This window comes from Liolophura sinensis, chromosome 10 (genome assembly GCF_032854445.1).
Source record: "Liolophura sinensis isolate JHLJ2023 chromosome 10, CUHK_Ljap_v2, whole genome shotgun sequence".
NCBI classification, from domain to species: domain Eukaryota; kingdom Metazoa; phylum Mollusca; class Polyplacophora; order Chitonida; family Chitonidae; genus Liolophura; species Liolophura sinensis.
Window position 1 is genome coordinate 5,208,750 of NC_088304.1, and position 19,217 is coordinate 5,227,966.

The 19,217-nt window shown below is 38.6% G+C and overlaps 2 protein-coding genes and 1 non-coding gene across 4 annotated transcripts in view; all 3 read left to right on the forward strand.

Moving 5' to 3' along the window:
- LOC135476130 (sarcalumenin-like) overlaps positions 1-8,126 on the forward strand; it is an 85,515-nt gene extending 77,389 nt beyond the window's left edge. For both annotated transcript variants that reach the window (XM_064756042.1, XM_064756043.1), the window contains 5 exons: positions 121-263; positions 888-1,056; positions 2,301-2,413; positions 5,154-5,238; positions 5,704-8,126. In XM_064756042.1, coding sequence (XP_064612112.1) covers positions 121-263; positions 888-1,056; positions 2,301-2,413; positions 5,154-5,238; positions 5,704-5,757 — 564 coding nt within the window. In that variant the 3' untranslated portion in view covers positions 5,758-8,126. The remainder of the gene's footprint in view (positions 1-120; positions 264-887; positions 1,057-2,300; positions 2,414-5,153; positions 5,239-5,703) is intronic.
- On the forward strand, positions 2,942-3,012 carry LOC135477304 (small nucleolar RNA SNORD31). The gene has a single exon (XR_010445190.1). It is a non-coding gene; the product is annotated as a small nucleolar RNA SNORD31 (small nucleolar RNA).
- A 3,287-nt stretch (positions 8,127-11,413) lies between the features above and the next one.
- The window catches only part of LOC135476255 (probable ATP-dependent RNA helicase DHX37), a 35,513-nt gene continuing 27,709 nt past the window's right edge, over positions 11,414-19,217 (forward strand). Inside the window, exons 1-5 of the mRNA XM_064756217.1 lie at positions 11,414-11,569; positions 14,029-14,208; positions 15,106-15,206; positions 17,968-18,352; positions 18,665-18,813. Of these exons, the coding sequence (XP_064612287.1) occupies positions 11,489-11,569; positions 14,029-14,208; positions 15,106-15,206; positions 17,968-18,352; positions 18,665-18,813 (896 nt within the window). The 5' untranslated portion in view covers positions 11,414-11,488. The remainder of the gene's footprint in view (positions 11,570-14,028; positions 14,209-15,105; positions 15,207-17,967; positions 18,353-18,664; positions 18,814-19,217) is intronic.

Here is a 19,217-nt window from a genome sequence, read left to right on the forward strand (position 1 = left end):
AAAAAAAAAAAATTCACTATTCACTGCTCTTTCAACCCACACATAATATCATTATTATTCATTATTCTCCTGAAGAAACTAGATTTGAATATCACTTATGAAGGTTTGTTGTTGTTGTAGTCGCGTTGTGCCAATCAGATTGAAGATGTGTGTAAAGACATTGAGAAAACCATCAACCAGACAATACAGAACACTCTTAACACCCTGGAGAGGGACTGTAACCAGATTGCGCAGCTTGTGGATGAGCGTTTAGAAAAGGACAGGTGAGTGACGCACAGGTGGAACTGATATTACATCTTGTGTGGAGATTATCAACCTTACCTTACAAAAAACAATGGCAATAAGCCAGATAACTGTTTCGAAAATAAGCAAAAGCATTGTCATTTATGCCTAGGGTACAACATTACAGTCTTCGGCGATGGCCAATCATTCAACTCAAATCAAGTTTCTTATGTATTTTTCAAAATTTTCGACTTGAATCTGTCCTTGAAGAAATGTAAAGTCTCAGACTTCACAACGAGTGGAATAAGACACAGTTTGCTGAACTAAGTGTAACTGCCGAGGGGCATAATGCTTAAACCCTGTCATGTGGATTTGTTTGTCTCGATCACGTGCACTGTAAATAGCTATCTAGATTACATGATTAAAATCATAGAAAACCATGGAACACTCCAAGGTAGAGATATATATATATATATATATATATATATATATATATATATATATATATACTTTATTTCATTTTTTAGATTTTTCATGTTATGCCTCCCACTGTTTTTTTTTTTTTTCTCGCAGAAAAAATTATCTGCTTTTGAACAGTCTTGTTGTGGCTGTGAGTCTCTCATATTCGACAAGTGACCTAAGCAGAGTTTTTGTTGTTATTTCAGCATAGCCTGTGCGTCTAACCTGCGTGCTCGTGTGCGCGGCTTCGTGTACGGCTTCGCGGGGCTGATGATCCCACTCCTCCTCCTCCTTACCTACCTCATCAGCACCTCCCACAAAGTCCTCAGGCCCCTCCTCGGACAGAATCTCGTGGACACCCTCGGCATTTATCTGGTGATTTAACATTGTCACACACCGGCCCTCTAAACTCATGAATCAACAGTGATAACTATACTAGTGACTACAGTAACAATACCAGTGTCTGTGAATGAAGTTATTCTGGCTGATGTTAGATGCTATGTGCTTGGGCAGGTGTTTGGAAGGTAGAATGATAGCCTACTGGGAAAATATAAATTTTAGCACTAGAAGTAATATCTGATAACATTTATTTGCCTCCAGAAATGCCTTTTTTGTGGTCGAAAATTTAGGTCATTTAGGGTAGGTAGAAAGCATCTTTGCTCTGTGTGGCACAAGATTTGTTTCCCTTGGTAGAGGACTGCTATTTTACCATTGAAATTCAAAGAGCTGCATGTGATGATGAAACCATCTTAAAGTCTTAAGCACAAAGTGAAGATCTTGATACCTTCTGTACCTGCCTATGAAGGCCATGATATAAGACCTCTTAATCTTCATTTTGTCATTATGAATTCTAAATAAATTGTTAGATCTACATTTGTATAAAAAACACTTTGTCTGGAACTCAGGCCTAATTTTTATTCAAAGTTTGTTCACATCAATCAAGAATTAAAGTACAGTTGCAAAGTGACATCTTCTGAGATAACTTCCATCCAAGATAGACGGCCATTCAGGCATGTTACAGTGCATTCAGTCTATAAGTTCTGAGATAACATCCATCCAAGATAGATGACCATTTAGGCATGTTACAGTGCATTCAGTCTATAAGTTATGAGATAACATCCATCCAAGATAGACGGCCATTCAGGCATGTTACAGTGCATTCAGTCTATAAGTTCTGACATAACATCCATCCAAGATAGACGGCCATTTAGGCATGTTACAGTGCATTCAGTCTATAAGTTCTGAGATGACTTCCATCCAAGATAACATCCATCCAAGATAGACGGCCATTCAGGCATGTTACAGTGCATTCAGTCTATAAGTTCTGACATAACATCCATCCAAGATAGACAGCCATTTAGGTATGTTACAGTGCATTCAGTCTATAAGTTCTGAGATAACATCCATCCTAGATAGACGGCCATTCAGGCATATTACAGTGCATTCAGTCCATTTACCTTGCCATCCATTCATACTCAAAGTAAAGCTGAATATCAAAATTTTAAAAAGATAAGTAAATCTGCCTCCTTATTTTCCAAAATTCTTGCCTGCCCGACAATTTGAAAATGGTTGGATACCATGACCTTACTAAGTTTGTTGTGTTTGTGTTTTGACACCAGGGTCCGCTGAGCCGAGCCTGGCGAGCCATCCCGCCCGACTACAGCACACACGTCCTCGGAGGCTTCCTCGTGTTCGCCCTCATCCTCCTGCTCCTGGCCAAGTTCTGCTCAAGGTGAATCCTCTCTTCAGTTTTACTTCACTGAGGTTTTCCCGTCACCTGTAAAATTCTCAGAGTTTTGACAATGTCTTAAGGCCAGAAGAATTGTTAGATACTTGGGTAAAGTGCAGTAGTTTTCCTTTCCGGTTTCCTCCACCTAGAGATCTGACCAGTCAATTTAGTGAGCGAGTAATGCTGTAATGAAATAAAATTAAATAAATCAGTTCACAAGCTTTATAGAGATAATGCTTGGAAGTCTTTGGGTTTAAAAAGAAATCTAGAATGTCAGGAAAATTTCTGTTAAAGAATGTAGGGAATGTTGGCTGGGCGTTCTTTCTGTATTGTTTTAGCGTATTTTTGGTCTGCATATCCATCGTGTTCATACCAAAAATGTAAATCCCTGGACGTCAGATTTGTTCACCCAGCTCGCAGTACTAGGTGTACAGTTTACTGGTGATTGTCACATGATAGGGAGATTGTGCTTTGATTATTTCTCCCAGGGTGTTACCTTCTTTTCCTGTTCAGTGTTTAGTGATTGGATGTCTGAAATGATGAGTCACATGACACTGCCCCAGTCTGAAAGCTGTGACTGAGAGGTGTTTATCTCTGATTGACAGGTAAATTAGAGTAATACCAGAGAAAATAAATTTTGCCCCTTCATGGCAATCAACCTCAGGAGTAACCAGTATCTCCTTGCATGGTGCTCTCCCTTAGTCAATGCATTATCTCTGTAAGGAGCTTGAGTGTACAATACTCTTTTCTTAAAGTATTTGAATCCTTGAAGAAAATGGAAATTTAGTGTCTAATTTCAATCATTGTGAGTTATGATATTTTATCAACCAATCAATGGTGTTATGTTACTAGTTGTGAGGTTTTATCAAGCAGTCAGTGCTGTTTTTGTTAAGAGTCATGACATTTTATCAGCAAGTTCTGTCACAAGTCATGATATTTTATCACAAGTGATGTTTTATGAACTGGTCAGTGCAGTTTTGTTGTGATGTCATGATGTCCTTTGATGCGGTCAGTGCCATTTTGTTACAAATTGTTGCTTTATCAACTGGTCAGTGCTGTTTCGTTGCACGTCCTGATGTTTTATCAACTGGTCAGTGCTGTTTTGTTGCCAGTCCTGATGTTTTATCATATGGTCAGTGCTGTTTTGTTGCACGTCCTGATGTTTTAACAAATGGTCAGTACTGTTTTGTTACAAATTACAACATTTTCTCAGCCAGCCAATGCTGTTTTGTTGCACGTCCTGATGTTTTATCAACTGGTCAGTGCTGTTTTGTTGCACGTCCTGATGTTTTATCATCTGGTCAGTACTGTTTCGTTGCACGTCCTGATGTTTTATCAACTGGTCAGTGCTGTTTCGTTGCATGTCCTGATGTTTTATCAACTGATCAGTGCTGTTTTGTTGCACGTCCTGATGTTTTATCAACTGGTCAGTGCTGTTTTGTTGCACATCCTGATGTTTTATCATATGGTCAGTGATGTTTTGTTGCACGTCCTGATGTTTTATCATATGGTCAGTGCTGTTTCATTGCACGTCCTGATGTTTTATCAACTGGTCAGTACTGTTTTGTTGCACGTCCTGATGTTTTATCATATGGTCAGTACTGTTTTGTTGCACGTCCTGATGTTTTATCAACTGGTCAGTACTGTTTTGTTGCACGTTCTGATGTTTTATCAACTGGTCAGTGCTGTTTTGTTGCAAGTCCTGATGTTTTATCATATGGTCAGTGCTGTTTTGTTGCACGTCCTGATGTTTTATCATATGGTCAGTACTGTTTTGTTACAAATTACAACACTTTCTCAGCCAGCCAGTGCTGTTTTGTTGTCAGTCATGATGTTTTATCATATGGTCAGTACTGTTTTGTTACAAATTACAACATTTTCTCAGCCAGCCAGTGCTGTTTTGTTGTCAGTCATGATGTTTTATTATATGGTCAGTACTGTTTTGTTACAAATTACATTTTCTCAGCCAGCCAGTGCTGTTTTGTTGTCAGTCATGATGTTTTATCATATGATCAGTACTGTTTTGTTACAAATTACAACATTTTCTCAGCCAGCCAGTGCTGTTTTGTTGTCAGTCATGATGTTTTATCATATGATCAGTACTGTTTTGTTACAAATTACAACATTTTCTCAGCCAGCCAGTGCTGTTTTGTTGTCAGTCATGATGTTTTATCATATGGTCAGTACTGTTTTGTTACAAATTACAACATTTTCTCAGCCAGCCAGTGCTGTTTTGTTGTCAGTCATGATGTTTTATCATATGATCAGTACTGTTTTGTTACAAATTACAACATTTTCTCAGCCAGCCAGTGTTGTTTTTGTTGTCAGTCATGATGTTTTATCATATGATCAGTACTGTTTTGTTACAAATTACAACATTTTCTCAGCCAGCCAGTGCTGTTTTGTTGTCAGTCATGATGTTTTATCATATGGTCAGTACTGTTTTGTTACAAATTACAACACTTTCTCAGCCAGCCAGTGCTGTTTTGTTGTCAGTCATGATGTTTTATTATATGGTCAGTACTGTTTCGTTACAAATTACAACACTTTCTCAGCCAGCCAGTGCTGTTTTGTTGTCAGTCATGATGTTTTATCATATGGTCAGTACTGTTTTGTTACAAATTACAACACTTTCTCAGCCAGCCAGTGCTGTTTTGTTGTCAGTCATGATGGTGTTTAAGCCAGCAGTGCAGTTTTTTTTATTACATGTGATTTATCAGCCCACAATACTGTTTTGTTACAGAACCCAGGTGACCTTGTCAAGAAAGCAGAAGCGAACTTTGAATGAAATCCGGGATCATGTGGCCAATACAGTCAAGAGGAAGAAGGTGAGGCTGTTTCTAGTGTCTTTACATCTGCATACATCTACATCTATCAGCATAATTTGTTTTGACCATAAATTTTGACTTCACCATTAAAACATTTTCGTGAAGGTCTGGTCTAAAAGAGTAAAATTATTACAGAATTTTGTGAACGTGATCTAAGAATGGAAAAAAGGCTTCATTAAATCTCAGCAGCAAGTGTGAAATGTTAGTGAAACTGTTTGGACTTAAGATGGTGATCCAGTGTCTAGACTTCCACAACAGTAGACCCAAACGAAATTCCCATCAGCCTGATCTGATATTTCTCTGGTAATTTTTCGTGTTTCATAAAGGTGTTTCATGTTTTCGTGAATGTTTCTCACTTCCTCCTAAATGTTTTATAGTTTTCCATGAATTTTGGATACTATACACAAATGGGAAATATGAATGACCCATGGAACCTCACACAAGCTATTTTTTCTTTTTTCACAGGAAACCCTGTACCAAGAGTATCTCCAACAGAGCGTGGCAGACCATGACCTTTGACCTAACTACACCTAACCGAGGATCCACCTTTGATCTTTGTATTGGAGACTTTCAATTGTCTCCCCTTTACGGCAGCTAGTTTACACCATGTTTAAATGGTCATATTGTGGAATGTTTGATTATCACATTGTAAGGGGTGGGCAGGAGGAAGATGTCCATCAGTCATGAAAATATACGTGATCTGCTAATCATTATTATTACATTCATACCATTACTTCTTTCTTACCTCTTGCCCACCCCCTCCTGTTAAAAAGTGAAATAGTCTCTATATCAATAAAAAAAAGTTTACCTGTGTGAATTGAAGTATTAATTATGAACAGAGTATTTTGATGTCAGAATGAGTATTTTAGTACCATTAAAAAAAAAATAATAAAATAAATAAAAATGAGAAGACGAGAAACTTAGGTTTTAAAAAAAAAAATCAGATGATGCGGACTTTAGAGCTTATTAATGCAGGATATATGTACATTTTACATTCTTCTATTGAAATATCTCCTACCATTAAATACTGTCATACATGCTGATAGTCATTCACTTGCAGTTGAAGAGTGTTGTTTGTATCATTCTGAAAGGTTAATTTGGGTTTCAAAGAGATTCCAGGTTTTTACCATGATACCTTTTTTGAACAACTGGATTTTTGAACAATTGGCTGTTTGGTTTTAATGCTGTATGGCCCAAACTTTTAATAGGCTGTTTTTTTTTTTGTCTTGAGAGGCCAACTTTTGCTTGAGATAAGTACCCTTTGTCTATGCAAGGTCTCGGCGGATTTCTTAATGTTGTGCTAATCCAATGTTCAGGATGAAAGTTGAATGACCGGTTTCCTGTGTTGATAATGTGAGATGAACCATATGCTTTTTGTGGAGCATTAGAGAGTCCCATCCTGTCGGGGATAGCCCACCTGCACAATGGTTGTTCACATAACATTGCAACACCTGAAATTCATTGCGTTTTTAGCTCACCTGTGATACAGGCATAGTTGTAACTATTTTGTCCCTTTCCTTAAAGGCTAGACAGTCGCCTTCTCTTGCCAGTCTGTCCCCCTGAAAGGGCAGGGTGGCAAATGTGGGCATGCAAACAACCAAAGATATGACAATAAGACAACCACGCTAAAATGTAGGCCTAATGTATAGTGTCCTGTAGCTATATGTCATTGTGAACTCGCATATGTCCTTGACCTTTATCCTGTATCTGTCCCCAACAAGGAGCAATGTAAATGTACCAGTTAATGTTCAAACTACCTATAGTTATTAATGGGCTCAAAACGCAATTCACTGGTGCCAGCATAATGTTGAATGGTTTCTGAAATGTGTGTTCTTTTTAGGGAAGACAATAACTAGGGGAGACGGTGCTGTTTCAGTTTAGATGGAAGTTTATTTTAATTTCAATATGCAATGTGGGGTTTTTTTTTTCTGCTTATTTTGGCTGTTGTTAAAAGAAAGAAATCCTGAAATATAATTACTGTAAAATCATTTACCTCTGTGTCATATTTTGCAAATTTTGTGCAATCCTTCTTTACACAATGATAAAATCATTACTGTGTGCATTTTTATCATTTTAGTCAATCATCAAAAAGTTAATTGCACTTACCTAAAGCCTGCCATTAAACATAGCTGTTGCTGTAAAGATGGATTTACAATTTGTTCTTACTGTTATCATAACTCATTACCATTGAAAAATAAAATAAAAATAAAGAAATTTAAAAAAGAAAAATAGTTGCATTCCCACCCATGTAATATCCACCACGGTGCATGTTTTGGATTAACAGTTACCTCAAATCTGAGATTAGAAAGCTTTGTCACATTTTTATTCAAACTGAACAGGGATACAAAAGAGAAAATGAGAAAAGAAATGAGAATGCAAATGCAGGTATTAACTAGTGCCATTTAAGTTTTAATTTTCAATTTGAAGGCAGTTCATCACTGCTAAACCAGAAATGTTTTTACTGTTACTGGGGCACTGGTGGGGGCAGGGGAATTTTGCTTTTATTTTTGTATTCTAAGTTTTAACACAAATGTTCATCCGTCACAAATTAATGTGATTATGTCGGGAATGTGAACTAAATGAATTCATGTACAAGGCTATATATTTATTGTATCATGTCGCATTTTCACATTGAATGAATGAAGCCAGTGTCTCACGCCTAAATTTTTTCAGTCATGAAAGATTTTACCAAGGCAGCAATTTGTTTATGAGCATTTTTTGTGTTTATTCTTTTGTCCGTTGGTCATTTTAGTTGGTGCTTTGTCCGATAAAATATAGTAAATAAGTTTGACTTTACAAAAGTGATAGTTAACTGATTTTGTTCCCGGTAAAACTTCATTCAGTAAGTGCTGAAATATACATTTATTTGAGTAAAATAAAGAGTACAGTACAACACTGGATTTCATGGATTACTCCTTACTATTAAAGCATATTAAAGCCAGTCCCCATCTTGAGGATTCGCTGCAGTAGTCCAGAATCAGTGTGGATCTTGTACGCTGGACATCAAGCCTTCAAGGTCACACCGCACCATACAGAAAACCATCAAAATCTGCAGTCTTTATACAGGTATGGCTTGATACACAGCGTCATGGCAGGGTGTGCTGGTATGCAGGTATGCTGGGTACTGCTTGACCCGGTGGTTGGTCTTGTCTGGTGGCTTAGGTATGGAGTTTCAGTGAAGCAGCACTAAATATATACAATGTATGAGTTGTCATGGCGACTGGGGAACACTTGTTTCGGTACAATATGAAGCAGTATTCTGCTGCTTTGGGGTGATGTATTACCCTAGCCTCGGCTACACTGATGGGCTTTCCCTTGACCTGGTGTGAGAAGCTCAGAAAAGGTCGCCAAAAAGTGCGAAGGGTCGCCCCATTACAGTGTTGATGATTCATGGTATACATGTGCCCTCGACTGTGAACACAAGTGATGCGGAGACTTCAAAACAAACGCGTTCCTAGTATATACAGACCCTCTAAATTAATAGAGTGAATCCCAAGAATGCTAGTTTATATCTGCAAGTCGCTGTACTTTGCTTGGTCAGTCAGTGACATTTTTGACAGGTTGAAATTAGACCATTCACAATGGTCACAAAGCAGCGTGTATGTACGAGATAAACTTATTGACAGGATGTAGTAGCTATTGCACATTTGCGCTTGTTGCGACATCCGGCAAAAAGTGGAAGTTGTCTTGCATTTAAATCCCTCATAAATTGAGAGAGAGCATGCATGCTTTGGAATATTTGTCGCATCAGGGCGTGAACAATCCGTAGGTCTATTTTCAACAATTTCTGATATTTACTTGAACGTTGAGGCAGGTAAATATCAAAAATTGTTGAAAAATAGAACACAACGTTTAATTTAATTGAACTACCTTGAATATATGAACGGTTGCAATGAAAACGCAACTGAGATGCATATGTTGATTAGCGATTACAACTAACATGGCAATATGGTACACGACTTGAATACACCGGTCTCACTCATTGCCTCTTTGCAACATTCATGAAATTGCCTGCTTCTCCTTGCATAAATCCATCCTAATTTTATATTTCATCCACTTGTGTAATAAAACAACGATCCGGACTGGTTGTGAAAGCTTTGACCAAGGGTACATGAACATCACGCAGAGGCACTGGAAGAGGGAATATACTGAATATCTTTTATCAGAGAAGTCAAAATGTAGATCTGACTTGGTATATAGTAGGGACCGAAGTGGTTAGCGGCCCAATGATTCATGCAGAAGCCTCCCCCCACTGCGGTAGCTAACAGTTCAAGTCCAGCTCATGCTGGCTCCCTTTGTGGCCATATGTGGGATGATCGTGGATTTCCTACGGGTCCTGTCCGGTTTTCTCTTACCATAATGCTGGCCGCCGTATGAATGAAATATTCTTGGTACAGTGTACAACACCAATGAAATAAAAGTAAAGTAAACTGTATACAGTGAGACTTAACAAAGGACCGCCAGACAGTCAGTGGGCCTACACGGGCATATACTGTAATTCTTCAACCTTTTAAGTATTTTTTTCAATGGGATTTATACATCTACAGTTATTACAAAAATGACTGAAAATGATCCGTTTTTGTCATTAAGGTGCAACATTCATAAAACTGCAAATTATTTCTCTACACCCCATAAATCTCTCAGAATGTTTGGAAAATATTGGTTGCAGCAACGTATGGGGAGACCATAACAAGTCTTGTTGTACACAAAATGGCCTGTGTATAAGACGACTTACAGTATAGGCCTATTAATGTAAAGAATCTATTCCGTCCTCCAGACGCCCGCGTTCTGTACAAATTCGGTTTCACACTGTCTACTGTTTTCGCAGTGTTTCCCCCCCCCCCCCCACCAATTCAAATCAAGACGCACTTATAAAGTTTATTTATTTATTTGATTGGTGTTTTACGTTGTTCTCAACAGCAGTTCACTTATACGACGGCGGCCAGCATTATGGTGGGTGGGAAACGGGCAGAGCCCTGGGGAAACCCACGACCTTCCGCAGGTTGCTGCCAGACCTTCCCACGTACGGCCGGGGAGGAAGCCAGCATGAACTGGACTTGAATTCACAGCCACCGCACTGGTGAGAGACTTCTGGGTCATTACGCTGTGCTAGCACGCTAACCAACTGAGCCATGGAGGCCCCACTTATAAAGTATATGAATGTATATGCAACATTTATGAAGAGACGAAATAAATCTCGTCAAAATCACTATATAGGCCCATATAAGACTAGAGCGGCGACGTCAGTGGGATATAGTTGGTAATTGGTCACACGTAAATAACCGGTGATCCGGCCTCCCGACATTTAGGCCTACTAAATTAGGGATTTATTCTAAATGTTTACTGTTATTATAAGTAAAACAAAAATGCACTAATATTTATTGCAAATTATTACATTATTCTGTACTAAAAAAAACGATGTCTTCATCCGACTTCCATACGAAGTTGACCAGCATTATGGTGGCGGGAGAAAACTGGGCAGAGCCTGGGGAAACCCACGACAATGCTCCACGTATGACTGAAGAGGAAGCCAGCATTTCTGCATAAAACAGGCTGCTCGATACTCTTTATAAAGTATTCCGCTAAACAGAAAGGAGTTGCAAGACTTGTTGTTTTCAATTAGGGGCCAAAATAGGTGAATTAAAACCCAGCAATAAAACAGTATAGGCCTACTATAGTCTCTGTGCAGTTTTGACTGCACGTGTGTATTTTTTTCCTGCAGAATCGGCCAAGGCTTATTCCAGAGTCTGTATGTAACAGAATTTCATCGAGACATTGACATAGAGCCTACAACTATCGCTTAGTGTCATTTTCCACACAAATTAACACCATGCAATAACACACAGACTAACTTTTGTCGTGGCATTCTTCTTAAACGTTATAATTTAATGAAAGCACTTGTCCTTTAATTGACAATGTTGTAAATGTGAAACAACAGGGAATTTTTTAAAAAAAAGGTATTTTTCAGTTATATTCATACTTTTAATCTATCGTGCTCCCATTCACGTCCTGAAAATAAGAATTCGTCATGGTTTGATAGTTATTGTAATATTTTGACAGTCACTGGTAATATAAGGTATAAAAATGTTATATTATTGAGTTTATGCACACGTGCTCACTCGGAACTCCTCGACCTTTCCCGGCCAAAAGGTCAAACATGTGCTCATTACGTCGGAGCAAGATGTCGTGGTAACGGGCAGAGGAGGGATTCGTAGTGTTTGTTCATATCGGCGTTTGTTAAATTCTTGTGATGGGGAAACGGAAAAAGGGCTTCAACTGGAAAGCTCGAGAGAATCCCGAAACTGTCATCGACAGGAGTGGCGAGAAAAAGGTAAACTGTGTCGACGTGTTTGAAGCTGATTGCAACAACAACAACATCATCATTAACAACAACAACATAACACTGAACGCGATATCACAGATGACCCACAACATTTCACAAGAGGGGGCTACAGATTGCGGGTAGGCCTAGATTTTCTGAGTTTGACACAAATTCCCCCCCCCCCCCCCCCCCCACCATAGTTCTTTAGGCTAATGATATCGGAAATAAGATTGTCCATCATCCTTACCCTTCCAATTTCATGATTCTTAGCACAAAAATCCGGGCTAAGGATGGCTTATATTTACTGATACGCGGAGACCTCTTTGCCATCTTTAACCTGTATGCACCCGATGATGACATTGTATCTGTTTTCAGCTGCATCTGCAAAGCTTGCTGCATATGCAATACTTAATATCCAAATCCACTTAGTAGGCTATATGGTCTTTATTGCTGACATTTATCGCATATTTCCTCAGAAAATCTCAGTTGAACTCAAAAATAAGGTCTTGTTTGAGCTGCTCACCGCATGACATGGTTTACCCGATTGACCTCCATGTAAAGTGGTACGGCAGTGACACTGATGTCAGTTGAGAATAGACACCACGAAATGAGATAAAAATTGTCCAGAAGACCACAAAGACGTCAAGTGAATGTAATTCACTTGACTTTTGCTCATGAAACATAAGTGTTTTCTCGTATTTTCATTTCACCGAGCAAGTCGGCGAAAGGTTCTGTTCTCATATACATATTTTACTATGGATAGCTTCTCGGCTGTGAACTATACCTTACCCAGTTTTTAAAGTTCACAACCGATTTCTTGGTTGAATGCATCTAAACAGTACCAGATTTATTTATTTATTTACCACATTTCAGTTTAGGCATGCTTCCCTGAATGAAGCAGGCAAAGTAGTGAGGAGACCCTTTTTCACATGTTGTCTATGTTATAAAAGCATGTGACACACGCGTTCAACTCTTACCATGTTCACCTGTCTGAAATACATCTAAAAAAACTCATTCTGTCACAACAACTGTAGTGGTCTAGTGGTATAAGCATCTAAGGACTACGGACAAAACACACTGCTGTATAGAAGTTCAATTCCAGAGCTTTTCACAACAAACAAAGAGATGACTTTCTGAAATATGTATGAACCTCGAACAGTTGAACACAGAACACTGATGCATGACTGTCACATGACAGATACTAGAATGAAGAGCGTCTTCATTTATCGTTGCTTTCATGTAAACTGAACGTCGCCCCATTCATCTTTAACCATTGAAAAATCAGTAAAAGCACTTGCCTTTGGGGAAAAAACACCTAAGCAGCACTCTAGTCCTCACGAATCCCGAAATCGGTTGTGAATGCTTAAAACTGGTCAAGATGTACACGTAGTTCATAACTCCAATAGTAAAATTTCTGTATTTCACCAGACCTTTCCGAAATTGCTTGCCAAAACTCACGTGTCATATGCAAAAGTTAGGTAAATTATATCCGCCCACCGCTTTGCTTTCTTCTGAGCAATTCCTCTCCCATTCCTTTAGTTGTGGAGTGGGGTAACTCTCATCCAAGCAGCCCAGTTGCGAGAGTTACGGAGAGAAACACATACCAAAATTCACATTGGCCTGCAAACCACAGGAACTCCCACAGGAGCTTTCTCAAAGTATCAAATTCTTTGTTAATGCTACTGCATCTAACACTGTGCCCCACCCCAAGTGTGACAGGGCTACGCTACCTGTTGGGATATGAACCATTGACCTATCAAGCCATACCTGCATTGCTGCCTCTCTCAACGGAATCTCTTACCCTGATTGAAGATGGCCAGTACATTTTTCATGATAAAAAAAAATAGGTCAGTCTCCAGTGTTACAGGAACAGGGAAATACCCTTAAAGCTGAAAATCATTTACTTGCTAATAACCTGCTATTTACCCCAGGTTCTCTGACTCCTGGCTTATATTTGTAAGTAAAATGTTCTCATGTAGAGCCTCAACACTAATCTAGACGGTAATTTGGAGTTCGCATTCTCTTATCATTGAAAGCAAAAAATAGAGTAGGCAAATGGAGACAATTGAGCTGCTGAATGTTTGTGAACTACATGAAATGAATTTTCTGGTTGGCTTTCCCTCCGCCCGTACGTGGGAAGGTCTGTCAGCAACCTGCAGATGGTTGTGGGTTTCCCACGGGCTCTGCCCGGTTTCCTCCCTCCATAATGCTGGCCGCTGTCGTATAAGGGAAATATTCTTGAGTACTGTGTAAAACACCAATCAAATAAATAAGTAAATCATTTTTGACATGCCACATGATTCAGAAGGGGCTGTTTTTAGCTTTAGCGATGAAAGAGTTCAAACTCTGAACATGCCTATTAATCAGTCGAATGTGGTTACCCAGTCTTTTTTTCTATCTTGTTAGCTCTTTGTACCGTATCTGCAGTTAACTCTGCAGCCTTGATTTCTGATATTATGACATTTCAGATAAAGCTAGACAAGAGCTTGCAGCAGGGTGCATATGATGAGAGCAACATGCTGGTGTTGCCTGCCGAGAAAAGGAAGACGAAAGTTAAACATGAGAGCCTGGAGAAGCCTCAGAAACTGAGCAAAAAACAGAGGAAGAGGTTAGAGAAAGTCCTGGAGCAAAGGGAAAAAAAATCCAAGGTATTGCTCAAAGATCAATAGCATGCAGATAACCAGGGCAGTGGGAATTTGAAGAGTGTGATTTGTGTTGCATTTATTTCACCTATTCAGTATTAAACGCTTTTGAGATGATTTGTCTTTGACTGTGTTTTGCTTAGAATTAAGGAAATCTCAATTTTTTTTAGTTTCTTTTGGAGATGACCTTATTACTGGTATGTCTTCAACTCAAGAGGTTTCAACCCACCAAATAAATAAATAGATTAACTTTAGGGGTTTGTCAAGTATTTAGTAAGAAGGGGTGATTGCCCCTGAATTTACTGTTCTAAACCCGTAGGCTAGGCCTGAGAGCTTTTGTGTAAATCTTCAGTCTGTTAAAGAACTGAAATATAAGCTTAAATTTCAGTTAAGTGTAGCTAAAGCTTTCTGCCAAATCGAGGTGGTGAACACCTAGGCATTTGCCCTTTTACTCACGCCAACATGCACACTCGCTCACACACGGCAGTTAAAACATTGTCCAAATAACATGGGAGTTAATACAGAACTCTGCTTTACGCCCTTAGAAGTCCAAAACTAGGTTTTGTTGATGTTCACAATTTAAATAGGCTATGGACATTGTTCTTACATACAATAGTTTCTGGGTATTATCAGCCGTACTTCTCTGAATATTGTTCTTTGTTTTTCCTTTCCGAATATCTTTCCTTGTTATGTATTTTTAAGTTCACAGTTGATGTGAAATGTGAAAGGGTTGATTTAGTTGATATTTACTAGATTTATTTATTTGATGGTTAATTAATGCCATATTTAAGAATTCTTTATTTTCTTGATAATGTGATTTTTCCTTTTTTTTTTTTTTTTTTTTTTTTTTTGCCATCCAAGCTTGATTTTGTCTTACTGTTGTTGTTGTTGTTTGTTTGACAGCGAGCAGAGTTGTTGGAGTCCCTGTCTCAGGTCCAGGCTAGCTCTGAGGAGTACAGCCTCTTCACAAGCACATCAGAGATGCAGTCCAAGGCCTACAAAAGGTTACCTTCACTGTACCATTTATTTTACATGTATTTCAATCTCATTGGTCAGGAAACAATCAAATAATTGGTTAAGAAGAACGATTTTGAAGATTAAACTTTTCAGCACATAAATTGTAACTCCTCAGTCTGGCAATGCTAGAAGTATACACCTTCCCTATAGCCTGTCTGCAAGGCACAGTACACATGTTCAACACACACCTGGTGGAGAAATATGCCAACCTCTTGGTTGGAAATCGTGAACTGAATCATGGGAGATCTATTTGCAAATGGCTGCTTAGAGAATTGGCCACACCTTGAAATTGAAACTCTGTATTTAAAAACTACAATGTTGCTGATCATTGTTTCTATGGAGTTAGGAACGCATTGACTAATTTTAAATTTCCAAGCAACTATAAAACAATTACTATCAAAGAAATTGTTGTCCTCTTACAGAAGTTTCCGTTGTCGTAAATTTTTTTTTAAGTCTATTTCAACACAGCGCCTTATACACTATTTAAGACTTAAGACTATTTAACACTATTGGGTTAAATGGTATTTCTTGTCAAAATAGTTAGGAGCCAATGCTGTTGCTGTGAGTTCAAGTCCAGTTCATGCTGGCTTCTTCTCCGGCTGTAAGTGGGAAGGTCTTCTAGCAACCTGTGGATGGACATGGGTTTCCCCAGGCTTCGCTTGGTTTCCACCCACCGTAATGCTGGTGGCCATTGTTTAAGTGAAATATTGTTGAGTATGGTGTAAAACACTAATCAAATAAATAAAAAAAATTTTCAAGATAGTTTCACCAGAGCCAGAATTCTTCCTACCATATTGCTAGATGCCAGTGTATAAGTGAAATGTTCATGACTATGACAAAACACCACTCAAATCAATCAAGCAAAGTAGGTGACTTCAGGGCATAGATTTAGCCAGAATTTGAAATCAGGCTATCTCATTTCCAATTTCTCCTGTTTTCCTGTTTTCTCTCCCATGTTAATTTTGCCAGAATCTAGCGTCTCAAAGACACCGAGACACTGAGACCCCAGGCTAAACCCACGCTTCAGAGGGAGTAAAAGAGTTTTTTTCTTTTTTTTCTAGCCTTGATTTGCATCGTGCTTAATTTAGCACATTACTCAAATATTGATTTATTTAAACTAATAATTTCATACCTGAAGCGAGTTCACCTGACAAAAATGAAATAGGATTGATTTAATAAATCTGAGTAAAAAAACCTATGGTTAGAATTTAGTGTATCTGTAATATATATTACACTGAATCTATCTTAATGTGACAAAGCTGTAAGAAAAACAGTTGTTGCCTGTTCTTTAGTGATGTTTTGGTGCAGGTACAGTAACTCCTTCACTCTTCACTTGGGTATTACGCCCATTCTTAGGGCGTTTATCCATTAGTTAGGGTTTGTGCCCAGTCTTGGGGCGATTATTTCCCTTGAGTAAGAAAAGCATTAACAAATAAATTAAGAGGTTGGGTGCGTTGGTTTCCTCAGAGTTGTAAATCACAAACAAGCGGCCAAAGTAGAACACTGATAAATTCAGAAAACAGCTGGATTTTCAACATCAACAGTAACATTTTATTCAATGACAAACATTTGTAAAATCGAATAGAGTAAATGGTATCTGTATTAAGTCTACATTGTAGAATTTATTATTAGAGATTGCTTATATGAATATTTATATAGTAGTAAGTAGTTAGCAGTCATCACCGCCCTAACTCTGGGGTGGACAGGGCGGACATGAGTTGGCCTGCTTTATAGAAGCCAGCTTGTAAAAATATGGCTGATGAGGTGGAATTTCCACCCGTAAGCCAATGGTCTACCAGTATGAGGTGGCTATTTCTCATTTAGCGGGCAAATGAAAATAGCCAAACTTCAGTTAAGTGCAGTTTACATTTATTTTGGTGCATGAGTTGGTCCGAAAGTTCTGAGATGTAAGATTTGTAGGTGTAAAATTTTGCTTAATGATCAGAAACATTCCTCCCTGTACAAACGGGGCGGTGCCGTGAACTTCGCTCATTGGTTGAAAATGTATAGTCTCGGCGATGGCGGATCAGAACGGTCTTGCATCAGCGGACCGTACAGTCCAGTCAGCAGCAAACTACTATGATTTCCACTCACTAAATTAAGGCATTTATAGGCACCATTGTCTCATCAGCATCTGTGAACGCCTGTGCCATCTTGAGGGGACAAATAGGAACGTCTCCCTCTCGATTCAAGGAAACTTTAGCCATTTGTACCCAAGCCTCATGAATATTAATGAGGCACTTGTGTATTGCGACAACATGCAACCTCGACAGACTGCATGGCATCGCCTACTGTTACTCTGCACAAAAATCTTGAAAATGTGATTATAAAAACAATTGAAACTTGGACACTAAAGTACTTAGCAATACCTATAGATAAAACAATCACCAATAAACCTCAGTAGTATTTTAATATGTAGTACCTTCATGACAAAGCTAACGACAGGTTGACAACAACAACAACCTCGGTATTCTAAGGTCTCTGATGGAAAGAGATATAATTTCGATATGACAAGACACAGAAGCAATTTCTAAAACTTACTGTGAGACAATTTGTTACAGTACTAACACTGTTTACAAGCCTAATCAACAGCATTACCAAGCATAATTATCATTATCATTGGAACCCACATCGCTGAAGAATAATAGTTAAAAAGCTGTTACCTTTATAACTTGGTCATGTCATCCTCTAAAGTTCTGAATGCCACTAAAGGAAGTAAATTTAATTTTCTATCCTCACATTTATCAGGAATCTGAAGATCGAGACAACTGCTGAAGGTCTGGTTAAAGTGAATGCCATAGCTGGCAGCAATAAAACCAAGAAGAATAGAAAGAATCCAAAGATTGAGGAAAAAGAAAGTGGCGAGGATTCAGAGTCCTCCATTAACACATCTGACATGTCAACTGATGAGGAGGAAGAGGACACTGAAAGTAGTCCCGCAAAAAGACCTCTGCCACAGGAAGTTGAAAGAGACAATATTCATACACCAGAGAAAAGTAGTCATGAAAGTAGTGCCAAGGGTGAACCAGTTTCTGGAAAAGAAGATCAGAAACCTAAGACATTGTTAAGCAAGAATCCAAGGGAAAGCAAGCCTGTGATTAACATACCTGTTCATAGAAGTGCGGAAATTCAGGTGAGTTCATATCCAGGTATGACTACATGTTGATACATATATTTGGAATTTACCACAAGCTGAGATTGTTTAGAGCAGGGTTTCTGCATAGATCGAAGTTCAAATCCAGGTATGGCTTGACGCATATAGTGGGAATTTCCCTTACGCTGAGATTATGTAGAGCAAGACTTCTGGTGTGAAGATCCAGGTATCAGCCACTGTGTTTTCAACACTGCAAAAGATAAATAGAGATCCTTCCCCCTTTCCAGACACATTAAATGTCTCCTTTGTGAGGCAAGACACACTCATTAAAGTTTGATCCGTGGTTTTTAGGAGAGTCGTTTGAAGCTACCTATCCTGGGGGAGGAGCAGCAGATTATGGAGACAATCAGCGAGAACCCCGTGGTGATTATCTGTGGTGAGACGGGCTCGGGAAAAACCACGCAGGTGCCACAGTTCCTGTATGAGGCAGGATATGCCCAGTGAGTTGATCTCCTGTTTTGAAGAGGAAAAAGGTGCTGTTAGACAGATTTTAACCTGGTTGTGGGTTTCCTCCCACCATAATGTTGGCTGTCTTTCGTATAAGTGAAATATTCGTGAATACAGGGTAAACCACCCAATCGAATAAATGTATAGATAATACAGATTTAAATAGAATACAGATTTAAAACTGATAGTCTCATTGCGTGTGTAGTACTTACAAATGCCATTTGTCATAACATCATCTGTGTAGAAAGCAATGGATTGTTTCATATAGTTTATAACCAGAAAAAAAAGCTGTATAAGGCAAAATAAATCAGATAGGTCGCTATGAGTTTGTTAATTTTTAAACCCTTGTTATTTAAAAAAATTTGAAGAAATTAGCATTGAGGAAATGCAAAAATAA